General features: G+C 32.4%; 1 protein-coding gene across 3 annotated transcripts in view; it reads right to left on the bottom strand.

Annotated features, from left to right (window-relative positions):
* Window positions 1-14301, bottom strand: part of LOC136033229 (uncharacterized) — a 197456-nt gene that overhangs the window by 88505 nt on the left and 94650 nt on the right. For all 3 annotated transcript variants that reach the window (XM_065713941.1, XM_065713942.1, XM_065713943.1), the window contains one exon: window positions 4688-7973. In XM_065713941.1, the coding sequence (XP_065570013.1) occupies window positions 4688-7973 (3286 nt within the window). The remainder of the gene's footprint in view (window positions 1-4687; window positions 7974-14301) is intronic.

Consider the following 14301-nt stretch of genomic DNA (forward strand, 5'->3'; position numbering starts at 1 on the left):
GAAAATAAATAAATAAAAGGTTTATTTTAGTCTTTTTTTTTCTTGAAAATAGCAACTAAGACTACACTGGCTTTCCATATAAACCAAACACAAAGTAGAAACAGTAGGGAAATTCCATTGAATTGAATTCCACTGTTTTGAAAAAAAAATTCCCAATTGTTTTTACTTTGTGTTTTTTTTTTCTTGTTTGTAGTGCCAGCTATTTTGAGAATAAAATACCCCGTGTTGAATATATATCTGAGAGTTATCCAGTAACATTATTTTTTATAACAAAAATATAAGCATGATTCGTTTTCCAAAGCCTTAAACACTCTCTTTAAAAATTTTCATGGAAAAATTAACTAAAAAAAGAGGCCCTTCATCAGCAAATAAATCAATTAGATTCTTGCATATCATTACATTTGCTTTGTTCTTGAAAAAAAAAAACAGATAAATAAAAATACAGTCTACAATGAAAATGATACTAAAAATAAGTTTGAATATATATTATTTACAGCAACAACTGGAATGATGGCAAAAAGAGAACAGCTTCTTACCTGTAAATAGCAAAATCTGCAACAACCAATTTTTCATTTATATTGTCTTAAACATTCTAAATTTTTACATTTCTAATATTAACTGGACAAATTAAATAAATGTACTAAAATAAAATCATTATTTGTAACATTTAAGCATGATATGCTTGGAAAATACAGCAAAAAAGTAAAAAAAAAACCCAAAAAACAAACAATGTTAAATTTAAGCAAATTTCTGGTAAGCTGGTCAAAATTAGTATAACCTGATAATGTACTGGCTACCAACAGCCAGAATTCCAATTTTTCTTAGAGAAGTTTTTATTAGTTTTTTAAGTGCTGGTATATAATCCACTGTTGACATCTACTTTATCGCAACAGCAAATTAGATGGTAACACTGTTTATAAGAAAATAGAAATTTTCAAAGCATCCAGAGTAGTCACTTCACGATGGTATTAGCAGCACCAAATCACTAAAATATAGTGTGGCATTTTCTTTTTCTTAACGAAAATACCTAAAAAGTATTTTAAGAAATATATTGGGGCAATCTCCCTCCGCCCTCTTCCAGTTGGTGTCTGCGAATGATCAACACTTCTTGAATGTTAGAAGACTGTAAGTCAAACCGTTTTCAATTTTAGTCAAAAATATGTTTTTGGCGCCGATAACTGATACATTAGCTCATGTCTTGGTAATAAATTCAAGTAATGCATGCGCCGTCCACTATCTACAGCCAGAATGCAAACATTTCTTAGCGAAATATTTAGCATTTTTTTAAGTATCGGTAGGAAGTTCACGAATGACATCTACTTCAAGTCAATCAAAAACTAAACAGTGACACTGTTTATACAGAAAACAGAAAATATTTATACAGAATACGTAAATTTTAAAAACATCCAGTATAGATGTTATTGTGAGTGTTCGAAAGCTGGTGAATGTCGACACTCATCAGTGAATGTCCGAAATTCCTTTTCCTCTACTTGGATCAAATTAGCTTTGCAATTCAGCTTTTTAAGTCTTATGCAATTTTTAATGGTAAAAATTAAAGTTAGGTTGGGTAAAACTAGCTTATAAATCTTAAAGATGGGTTAAAAACATGAGCCAACCCAACCGAACCTAACCTGTCACCATTAAACCTTGCATAAAACTGAAAAACTTGACTGGCAACGCTGACAAAATCCAAGGAGAAAACAAGTATTTTGGACGTTCACTGATGAATATGGACATTCATCAATTTCGGAGATTCACCGTAAGTATAGGCAGTTTACAATCGTATCAGTAGCGGAAAGCTTATGCAGGAATTTTTATTTTTTATTTTTTAATGATCATATCAAAAAAAGTTACTTTTCAAAATTGAGGTGGGCAATCGCCCCCCGGGCTTCCCTCTCCCCAAGTTGGCACCCCTGAATGGTACAAACTTCTTAAAAATTGGATGACTGAAAGTCGGACTATTTTTTATTCTAAGTCAGAAGTTTGTATCCGGTGCCAATGCTACTAGAAAGCTCCCTGCTGAAAGCTGCAAGATACTAGAAAGCTGCTTGCTACTCAGAAAGCCCCCAAAAGTTAAAAGACACAGGTTTTTCTTTATGCATAATTTGGTAACCACGGAAGAGTTGAAAGTAAAGATGAATATGAGTGCTAGTAATGGATTATGTAAACTATGCGAGATAAAAACTAGAAACGCAGTGTCACATAATATTTAAATGTAAAAAACAAGAAACAAATATAGCAGGACTGAGGAAGTTGTTAGTAAGTGTTATAACCAAAAAAGATGAAGTTGACTGAGAGAGAGCTATGTACCAAAAAGTAGATAAAGAGGCTTAAATGAGGGTATTTGCGTATATAATCTCGCATTTTTGTTATTACGCGTGAAAACCAAAAGAAAAGCAGAAAGAAGGTTATGATATGATAAATCGGTTGGAAACAGAATGGAAAAGGGTAAGGATTATGAAGTGTAAGAAAATTGAGGAAGTATTTCGTCTAAATTAAAAAGAAATATTTTTTGTCCCTTGGTGGGTGAGTATGTGTTGTTACAAAGGAAAAAACAAAAGCAGAGTTGAGAAAAAGTATAGCGTTTAAAGCATTAAGACTTTAGATTTGTGTAATTTTTATTTTTTAATTTTGTGGTAAGGATTTAGGTAGAAGATTAGAAAAGGGAGCTTTTAATTTTGGTAAAAAAATATATGGTTATTTATTAATATATATTTACGGAATAAATATAAATTTTAAGTTAAATATTTCGAACTTTATATGAAGTGCTTGAATTTAGAGTTCGATATTTGATTAGAATTTTTAAATGGGGTTTAAGATTGATTAAATTTTTAGGGAATGTAGAAATAGTATAGAATTCTGCGTGAATTTTTAGATTATAGAGTTTAGACTTGAAGTCATTTTTTTAAATGATTGTTTGAAACTTATTTCAAATTAGTGGAATTTATTTTATATATTAAGGGGAATACGATTCGCCTGGATTGTGAAATATTTCATTTTTGGAAATTCTTATTTGAGGATTGTTGTAGCTACCCAATAACGCTAGGTCCGGCGAGAGTAGAATCTGTTGAAATGTGATGTAAGAAAATAAAATAAAAATATTATATTTCTTTATTTTTTTTATTTATATAAATGTAGTCAAAAGTATTTCAAGAAAATTGAAAAATGTTTTAATAAAATTGAAAGTATTTAAAGTACAAAAATGTATATGCATTGTAAATTTGTATTGTAATGTTATACGTTATAAGCCTAATGAATGGGAGCAGCCCCTTGCCGCCATGGGTAGCTAGAATGAAAATTTTGAAATTGTTTTATGGTAAAGTAATGGATGGAGAATCGTATGAATGGAGAAATTGTAAAAACAAAAAATATTTTTAGGAAATAGGTAGATAAAATATAATAGGAGAGAAAAAATTATGCATATGAGGAATTAGAAAAGTGCAAAGCTATGGAATGTCGAGTGAGAGGTAGGATGGATAAGTAGTAAAGTCAAGGAAATAATAGTGAAATAGGGATGAATTAGATTACAAATTAAATACAAAAAACTAATTTTTTTAGCTGAAAGTAAGGAGCGACATTAAAACTTAAAACGAACAGAAATTACTCCGTATATGAAATGGGTTGTCCCCTCCGCAATCCCTCGGTCTTTACGCTAAAGCTTTCAGCCCATAGTGAACGAAGTTATGAAGAAACGAAGATGGACATATTTGGGTCATGTTCTACGCATTCCCGAAGACAGACTGCCCTCAAGAGTGTATCAGTGGCAGCCTGAGGGAAGACGAAGACGAGGCCGACCAAAGCACAAACTGCAGAGGCAGTATGATCGGGACCTGAAAGAGGCCAACATTTCACTCACTCCACAATGGGAAGATATCACTGCAGCCGCCAGAGGCTTTGTCGACGTCCTATGCGGCACTGCTGGCTCAGAAAGATCTGAGTTAAGTAAGCTGATACATAAATAGCTGTTACTGAATTGTCACACATACACAAAAAAAAAGAATTAGTAAATTTTAATGAAATCTAAAAAAAGAAAAAAATAGAGGCCCGTTTCCTTGAATGATTATCAAACGTGCACATGAATGAGTCACAACTCTTACACAATTGCTCAATATTAATCGAAAACAGCCAAAACCAACAAACCATCAATAAAATAACCAAGAGTAGGCAGAGCCATTCCTATGGGGGATGAGCAACTGGGGTAGTTGCATCGGGCATCGAGGCTTGGGGGCACCGCGAATGGGGAATTGCCCACTTTGATCCAATTTTTCACGTTGATTTGTTTTTTTGCTTATATTTGAGTCGGGAGGGTTGCTGTAACTAATTTCGCCCTGGGCACCACCAGCCCTAGGAATGCCTCTGAGAGTAGGCCAAGTCAGGATTAATCATAAATAAATCCCTGTAATTGCTAAGCAGAGCTTATGGGTAGCAAAATCTTCATATCTACATTTGTTCAAATTATTCTGGAGACCGGAAACACTTTATGAAAATGAATGCAAACATTCAGAATACGACATCATTAGTAAGAGAACAGTGGCGCAATGCTGCAAATAGAAGTGTGGTCTAGACCAAGACACGTATATCAAAGCTGATTATTTAGATATTTATAACGGGGATTTTCACAAGAAAAGAAATTTTAGATACGAGGTCTTTGCTCTCAAATGGGGATATTTACTACAAAAAAACTTACCACTTAGGGTTGTTTTTGTCTTGTTTCTTTCTACCACCAGACTGCCACTAATCTTCTTCAAAAAATCATATTCAAGCCTTAAACCATAGTTTTCCAAAAAGGGAATATTTGATGACACAGCTGCTCTAAGATCAGATTTCTTGATACTCATAAAACCACTGAGAGCAAGCGACAGATGATGCACACCTTTCGCTATGTTTAGATTGTATGAGATCTTTTCAGGAGATGTTTTTCTAGTACCTTCAATAGAAAATGATCTCAAACCTTCAAATGGAGTTTTAAGAGTAATCAAATAACTATCATCAGTATTTTCAAAAAATATTTCAAAAACATCGGCATTCTTACTTGCATGCAAATTAAATTTGGACGTTTTCGCACGTTCAATGCTTGCATTTAATGATAAATTTTCATATCCAGGGATTACTGTTGATGCATTGGCTGAAACATGCACTAAATCCGCATCAACATCAATGTTTACAATTTTACTTGTCCCTTTTTGAAAAAAAAGGTTAAATCTTGCAGGAACCAATCTCATATCATAATTCGCTTTCAGCTCAAACCTTTGAAGAAGAGGCGTATTAAATAATAAATGTAAGTATCCATCTCGTGGCTCCACTGATGCAGCTCCCGATAAATGGTAAATATTAGAGTCGTAAACCAGCTTCATTTCCACTGTCTTTATAGTGTCTTTAATATTATAGTTAATACTAACTTCAGTTTTGGATATTAGAGGGCCTTCATGAATAATGACATAAATAGAGGGCATTAATAAACTTTGTATATTAAAAGAGCCAGTTACTTCGATCTTTTTAGTATCTTTTTGAAATACTATATTTCCATTATTAATTTCGTTTGACCAGTCGTAATCAAGGGCTGCTGTAACCTTTTCCATCTCTTTGAAAGGGGTTGTTAAAGTGCCGGTAGCTTCGAACCTGTTCTGCTTCATTTTATAAGATGCACTGATCGTATATTTGTGAGCATTACGTCCAACATATGCTTCTAGCGATCTGTCAGTGTACTGCGCAGAAAAAACCATATTACTAGCAGCTTCAAAGGGTGTGGATAACGTCATTTCCAGTAGACCAGACGGATTTTTTGCTTGAAAGATAATCTCAGCAGAATTCTTGCGAGCATTTAAAAGTAGAGAACGTTTTTTGGCGTCATAGCTTCCTTTTACGGCAATCTTTTCGAGACCTTTGATGGGAGTGTTAGCAGTTATCTCAACTTCGGTAGCAGCTGATGACGTTGCAACTCTGATCAGAATATCGGAGCGAGATTTATCTGTTTGAACTACAGCTTGAATTTTCTTATCTCTTGCTGAATCATAGGTCAAATCAAGAGAAAGTGATTTGCTTATAGAAAATGGATTTGTGTATTTCAGATAGCCTAGTATTTTATCACCTATTTTGCGGTAGGAAGCCACAGCCTTAATTTCTTGTTTGGCAAATTTTATGACAAATTCAGCTTTTTTAGAATTGAAGTCTACAACACCGTTTGCTCCAATTACTTCAAAGCCACGAATAGGAGTGAAGAGAGAGAACTCAGAAAACATTTTAGTTGCTGCACTGCCAGCTCTGCTCTGCAGCTCAAGCTTCACATTGTCAACATTTGTAATTAACCTCACTCGTTTTTCAGCACTAGAAAGGTCATGGCTCATGATAAATCCCAAATTATGGAATTCCTGAAGAGGTGTTTTTAGCGAAACTCTAATGTCGCTAGAAACATAAGAAAATATACCTTTATAGTCAAACTCAATCTTCCGGCCCTTTTGCCATTCAAACATTGTTATCAAGGATGTTTGAGGTTTTGTATTGTCAAATGATCCAGATAATGTTACAGGATCACAAAAATTTGGCAATATTGAGCCATTTAAACTAATTAATTTGTCTTTATTAGTGAGAATTCCCACCAATTTCACTGATTTTGATTTACCATAGGTGATAGTGATCTCTGGTTTATATTCACCATCTTTATTTGCATAATTTAAATTGAACTTCACATCCTCACTCCAAGTGGTTGATATTGATCCACTACCAGCAATTCTAATACCATCTCTTTCACTCTTAATATCGAATAAGGATGCAAACTCCACAGAATCGCCGGAAGTTGCTAATAGCACATCATGAGTTACCTTCCGACTATTCCAGAGTTGCTTAATCTTAATATCAGTGTGTATGAACGGAGAGTCTAGTTGCAATACACCCTCAAAGTTGAGGGCATTTTTCAAAACAATTTTTGAATTCAATAAATGTTTGGTAGGACCATAAGTTAGCTGGATAAATGAGGAAATACTATTTATTTTTTTCGTATACTCAGTATGGAAAGCGGTTTCTGGGATTGAGGGTGAGCTGAATTTCAATTTTCCATACATTATTTTTGATTTTCTATCAGACTGACTATTCCCTTCAGTTAAGAGTAAATAATTCCTCCCATTAATAGATGTCTCTATACCAGTACTGACTTTAGCCCCATGGAAAACATTCTTCAACTTGGAAGTTATATTATATCCAGGAACCAATGCAGAAACGGAGACATCTAACTTCGACAAAGATAAATAAGTACCATCAATGTCTAACAACGCTATTTGCTTATTTTCAACAGATAACTCTCCTGATGTTGATATTTTCCCGTTGTTATATGAGTGGATTAAATGCCCAGTTAATGTTGGCGCAAAAGGCGTTTCAAGTCGGCCTCTCAGACTATACTGAAAAGATCTTCTATTTTCCAAACTGTTTGATATTATTTCAGCCTTTATATGTTTTTTATTTAAATTACTTTCCAAAACATAGTTTCTTTCACCATTATGCAAAGATGACTTAACAGAAAGAAGAAAATCTTCATACCCTCGCATAGTTGAATGAATGTTAAGAATTCCGTGTAATATATTGCTATTGAGCTCCCCATCCAATCCTAATTTTAAGACATTAATATCCGCAATATTGATACCAAACCCAGCATGCAGTTTGCCGAATTCATGCAAATACATCATTTCAGTTATAAAAGGATCCGTAAATGGGGTCAAAAACTTGATTTCTCCTTTGTAGAACTTTTGCAAATTGTCGAATCTTTTGGCAAGTGTTCCTTGAAGGGTTGAAGTTTTATCATTCAAAGAAGTTGAAATACTAAGTCTTTTTTCACTGTCACTGACTATATATGACAATTTGCCACCAAGCTTTTCAAAGTCTTTAAGGTTAGACGTTGCTAAGACAGCATAAATGAGAGACTCTTCATCTTGAAGGCTAGATAATGAGACAGCTAGTTCGTCTGACTTCCATTTACTTAAGACCTGAAAGTAAGAAAACTTCTTTTATGACTAAAAACCAGAGAGCGATTGGGCTTATACACACATACTAATAGTTAAAGCTCATTATAGTACTAAGTTTCTCTGTCAATAATTTAATGTAAGCTTTTCCATGCATGAAAATTTCAATTTTAATAAGTGTTAAAAAGTCATTGCAATACAGCTATGATGTGTACAAAAATGATGGTCACTGACATGAATCTTTTTTTCCAAAATTGAGGCTCTTAACGAACTTTTTTAAACTTCTGACCTATCTAGATTGTTTTTTTTAGGCGAGAATGTCACAGGATGCAAATTTTCCCGTATATATATATATATATATATATATATATATATATATATATATATATATATATATATATATATATATATATATATATATATATATATATATATATAGATGGTCCTGATGGTTTAGGCGATATGGCCCCCCCCCCCGTATGGTTAGTCTAGCCTTACGTCCCTAGTTAAACATGGGAGAAATCTCACTACGGTGTCCTTATCATAGTAGTCAGGAGGAAACGGCTGGATTTGCCTATCCCAATTCTGGCTAGGCTAAACCGCAGTGTGCCATCGGGGATTGGAGGCCTGCACGGTTAAATGTAGTTCCACAAAACATCCAAATGCAAGTTAATGTAAAGAGTCCAACCCATGCTATGGCATTCTCGGCAAGTGATAAGTCGAAGGTTTCATCGGCACCTTGTTTAAAAACCAACAAGCTGAGGTGCTCTTTCGGAAAATTCGATAAATGCCAGACGACCCAGTTATTCATCGCTGGGGAATTTCTGCGTTACAGCATTGACATCATGTGCGTTTCTGAAAATCGAGTCAACAAAATTGCGGAGGGCTAAGAGATTAAAACTGTTCCGGACAACTCTTCATTCTCCTTTTTCAACTTCGGATTCCTTGATGGATCTGCATATGGTGGAGCAGGCATCATCTTAAGCACCCTCGCATCAATGTTACTTGATGCATATAGATATACTTATACATATAGAGTTTAATACGTGCATGGAGGAGAAAAACCAGCCATCAAGAAGCTAAAAGAAATCGTCACAATTTACTTTTTTACAATTTATATTATTTTTTGTATTCACCTGTCTTTCCTTTGTAGCCAATCAGAGGCTGAAAAGAAAAACAACCCCTGTAATTTATATTCTACAGGTCATTGAGTTGTTGTCGTCACCTAACTAGAGCTGACCAGGAAGATTTCATTCCACAGCATCAAAGAAGTTGACAACATTTAAAAGATATTTTTTACATTAGTAGACTCCTGGCTTTACGTATTTACATCATACATACAAAAGACATATTCATAAAATTTGTTGCAAATAGAAAAATGCAATAATTTAAACCTGACTTTTAAAACTAGAGCTTACTTTAATGAAATATAATAACAATAATAAGCACAAACATTTTTTTTTCAAAAAACTCGTTTCCAAAACAGAATAAAAGGTAGACATCTTTGTTTCTCATGGATCTAGGAATATAAGCGAGAATAAGGCGCAAAAATGTATATATATATATATATATATATATATATATATATATATATATACTAGCTGTTGGGGTGGCGCTTCGCGCCACCCCAACACCTAGTTGGTGGGGGCGCTTCGCGCCCCCCCCAAGCCCCCCGCGCGCGTAAGTCGTTACGCGCCATAATAGTTACGCGCCATTGTAGTTGTGTCCCTATGTCCCACCTGTGAATATAGATATATATATATATATATGGTTTTAACTACGTAAAACTTGCGAATATACAACATTCTTTGCTGTCCCATTGTCTTTGCATATAAATAGATTGTCAGGTTATCCCCCTGTTTCCCCCGGTGTCCCCGTTGTAGTTGTGTCCCTGTGTCCCGGTCGTCATTTATATTCCCTGTGTCCCGGGTCCCGGTCATCATTTGTATCCCGGTGTCCCGGTCTGTATATACATTCGTTTTTTAGTTTTGTTTTTCTCCTTTATTTTTTTCCTTTTTTTTTCTTTTTTAGCTTATTTAGATTTTTAGATTTTTTAGTTTTTTTTATTAGTTTTTAGTTTTTATTTCTTTTTAGTTTTTTTGTCCCGGTCGTCATTTATATCCCCCTGTTTCCCCCGGTGTCCCCGTTGTAGTTGTGTCCCTGTGTCCCGGTCGTTATTTATATTCCCTGTGTCCCGGTCGTCATTTGTATCCCGGTGTACCGGTCTGTATATACATTCGTTTTTTAGTTTTGTTTTTCTCCTTTATTTTTTTCCTTTTTTTTTCTTTTTTAGTTTATTTAGATTTTTAGATTTTTTAGTTTTTTTATTAGTTTTTAGTTTTTTTTTCTTTTTAGTTTTTTTGTAGTTTTTACCTTCTTTTTAGTTTTGTTAATTTTTTTTTTTACTTGTGTCCTGGTCGTCATTTATACTCCCTGTGTCCCGGTGCTTTGTTGATTGCTAATCGAACATTCCTTTTGTCCTGGTCGCTTTCTCTTTGAGTGTCGTCATTTATTTTTTTCTTTTTTAGTTCTTTTAGTTTTTACCTTTTTTAGTTTTTTTTTAGTTTTTAGTTTTTTTAGTTTTTTACCTTTTTTTAGTTTTTTTAGTTTTTTAGCTTTTTTATTTTTTTTATTAGTTTTTAGTTTTTTTGTAGTTTTTGCCTTTTTTTTTAGTTTTTTGTCCTGGTCGCTTTCTCTTTGAGTGTCGTCATTTATTAGTTTTTTCCTTTTTTTTTTTAGTTTTTTATTGGTTTTTACCTTTATTTTAGCTTATTTTTCAGTTTTTTCCTTTTTTTTATTTTTTTTTTATTTTTTATTTTTTTTAGTTTTTTACCTTTTTTTAGTTTTTTTAGTTTTTTTAGTTTTTTAGCTTTTTTACTTTTTTTATTAGTTTTTAGTTTTTTTTTTGTAGTTTTTGCCTTTTTTTAGTTTTTTCAGTTTTTTTTTTAGTTTTTTATTGGTTTTTACCTTTATAGTTTTTTTAGTTTTTTAGCTTTTTTATTTTTTTTATTAGTTTTTAGTTTTTTTTGTAGTTTTTGCCTTTTTTTAGTTTTTTCAGTTTTGACGTCACCTAATCCAGTTTTTTCAGGTGACGTCACCTGACACATCCATCCACACATCCATCCACACATCCACAGACAGACAACTTATTTTTATATATATAGAAGATATATCTATATATATAAAAATAAGTTGTCTGTGGATGGATGTGTGGATGGATGTGTGGATGGATGTGTCAGGTGACGTCACCTGAAAAAACTGGATTAGGTGACGTCAAAACTGAAGAAACTAAAAAAAGGCAAAAACTACAAAAAAAACTAAAAACTAATAAAAAAAATAAAAAAGCTAAAAAACTAAAAAAACTATAAAGGTAAAAACCAATAAAAAACTAAAAAAAAAACTGAAAAAACTAAAAAAAGGCAAAAACTACAAAAAAAAACTAAAAACTAATAAAAAAAGTAAAAAAGCTAAAAAACTAAAAAAACTAAAAAAACTAAAAAAAGGTAAAAAACTAAAAAAAATAAAAAATAAAAAAAAACTAAAAAAAAGGAAAAAACTGAAAAATAAGCTAAAATAAAGGTAAAAACCAATAAAAAACTAAAAAAAAAAGGAAAAAACTAATAAATGACGACACTCAAAGAGAAAGCGACCAGTACAAAAAACTAAAAAAAAAGGCAAAAACTACAAAAAAACTAAAAACTAATAAAAAAAATAAAAAAGCTAAAAAACTAAAAAAACTAAAAAAAGGTAAAAAACTAAAAAAACTAAAAACTAAAAAAAAACTAAAAAAGGTAAAAACTAAAAGAACTAAAAAAGAAAAAAATAAATGACGACACTCAAAGAGAAAGCGACCAGGACAAAAGGAATGTTCGATTAGCAATCAACAAAGCACCGGGACACAGGGAGTATAAATGACGACCAGGACACAAGTAAAAAAAAAAATTAACAAAACTAAAAAGAAGGTAAAAACTACAAAAAAACTAAAAAGAAAAAAAAACTAAAAACTAATAAAAAAACTAAAAAATCTAAAAATCTAAATAAACTAAAAAAGAAAAAAAAAGGAAAAAAATAAAGGAGAAAAACAAAACTAAAAAACGAATGTATATACAGACCGGTACACCGGGATACAAATGACGACCGGGACACAGGGAATATAAATAACGACCGGGACACAGGGACACAACTACAACGGGGACACCGGGGGAAACAGGGGGATATAAATGACGACCGGGACAAAAAAACTAAAAAGAAATAAAAACTAAAAACTAATAAAAAAAACTAAAAAATCTAAAAATCTAAATAAGCTAAAAAAGAAAAAAAAAGGAAAAAAATAAAGGAGAAAAACAAAACTAAAAAACGAATGTATATACAGACCGGGACACCGGGATACAAATGATGACCGGGACCCGGGACACAGGGAATATAAATGACGACCGGGACACAGGGACACAACTACAACGGGGACACCGGGGGAAACAGGGGGATAACCTGACAATCTATTTATATGCAAAGACAATGGGACAGCAAAGAATGTTGTATATTCGCAAGTTTTACGTAGTTAAAACCATATATATATATATATATCTATATTCACAGGTGGGACATAGGGACACAACTACAATGGCGCGTAACTATTATGGCGCGTAACGACTTACGCGCGCGGGGGGGCTTGGGGGGGGCGCGAAGCGCCCCCACCAACTAGGTGTTGGAGTGGCGCGAAGCGCCACCCCAACAGCTAGTAGATATATATATATATATCTATCTATATATCTATATATATAAAAATAAGTTGTCTGTGGATGGATGGATGGATGGATGTGTCAGGTGACGTCACCTGAAAAAACTGGATCAGGTGACGTCAAAACTGAAAAAACTAAAAAAAGGCAAAAACTACAAAAAAACTAAAAACTAATAAAAAAAATAAAAAAGCTAAAAAACTAAAAAAACTATAAAGGTAAAAACCAATAAAAAACTAAAAAAAAAACTGAAAAAACTAAAAAAAGGCAAAAACTACAAAAAAAACTAAAAACTAATAAAAAAAGTAAAAAAGCTAAAAAACTAAAAAAACTAAAAAAAGGTAAAAAACTAAAAAAAATAAAAAATAAAAAAAACTAAAAAAAAGGAAAAAACTGAAAAATAAGCTAAAATAAAGGTAAAAACCAATAAAAAACTAAAAAAAAAAGGAAAAAACTAATAAATGACGACACTCAAAGAGAAAAAAAAGGCAAAAACTACAAAAAAAACTAAAAACTAATAAAAAAAATAAAAAAGCTAAAAAACTAAAAAAACTAAAAAAAGGCAAAAACTACAAAAAAAACTAAAAACTAATAAAAAAGCTAAAAAACTAAAAAAACTAAAAAAAAGGCAAAAACTACAAAAAAACTAAAAACTAATAAAAAAAATAAAAAAGCTAAAAAACTAAAAAAAACTAAAAAAACTAAAAAAAGGTAAAAAACTAAAAAAACTAAAAACTAAAAAAAACTAAAAAAGGTAAAAACTAAAAGAACTAAAAAAGAAAAAAATAAATGACGACACTCAAAGAGAAAGCGACCAGGACAAAAGGAATGTTCGATTAGCAATCAACAAAGCACCGGGACACAGGGAGTATAAATGACGACCCGGGGGAAACAGGGGGATATAAATGACGACCGGGACAAAAAAACTAAAAAGAAAAAAAAACTAAAAACTAATAAAAAAACTAAAAAATCTAAAAATCTAAATAAGCTAAAAAAGAAAAAAAAAGGAAAAAAATAAAGGAGAAAAACAAAACTAAAAAACGAATGTATATACAGACCGGGACACCGGGATACAAATGACGACCGGGACCCGGGACACAGGGAATATAAATGACGACCGGGACACAGGGACACAACTACAACGGGGACACCGGGGGAAACAGGGGGATGTAAATGACGATCGGGACACCGGGACAGGGAATGGTCGATTAGCAATCACCATCAACAAAGCTCAAGGGCAATCATTAGAATCATGAGGTATAGATCTGAATACAGATTGTTTTCCCATGGACCATTATATGTTGCATGTTCAAGAGTCGGTAAACCTGACAATCTATTTATATGCAACATCATAAATAAAGAAGCCGGCGAGTTGAGAAAAAAAGTTAAAAGATCAATTTATGTGAACTCCAAACCATTTTGCTCCCCTCTTTTTCACTTCAATGAACAGATTCTTCAGAAAACAATCTGCTTTTTAGTCCGTTTTGAATATTTTTGTTTTTGAATTTCTTATAATTATTATTCTTGACTTTTTTGTCTTCTATAAGGGTAAAAAAAGGTCTTCTGTCTTCTCAAGACAAAAATTTTTTCATTATATTGATAAAATTAAAAGTAAT

The sequence above is a fragment of the Artemia franciscana genome, chromosome 11 (genome assembly GCF_032884065.1).
Source record: "Artemia franciscana chromosome 11, ASM3288406v1, whole genome shotgun sequence".
In the NCBI taxonomy this organism is placed as follows: domain Eukaryota; kingdom Metazoa; phylum Arthropoda; class Branchiopoda; order Anostraca; family Artemiidae; genus Artemia; species Artemia franciscana.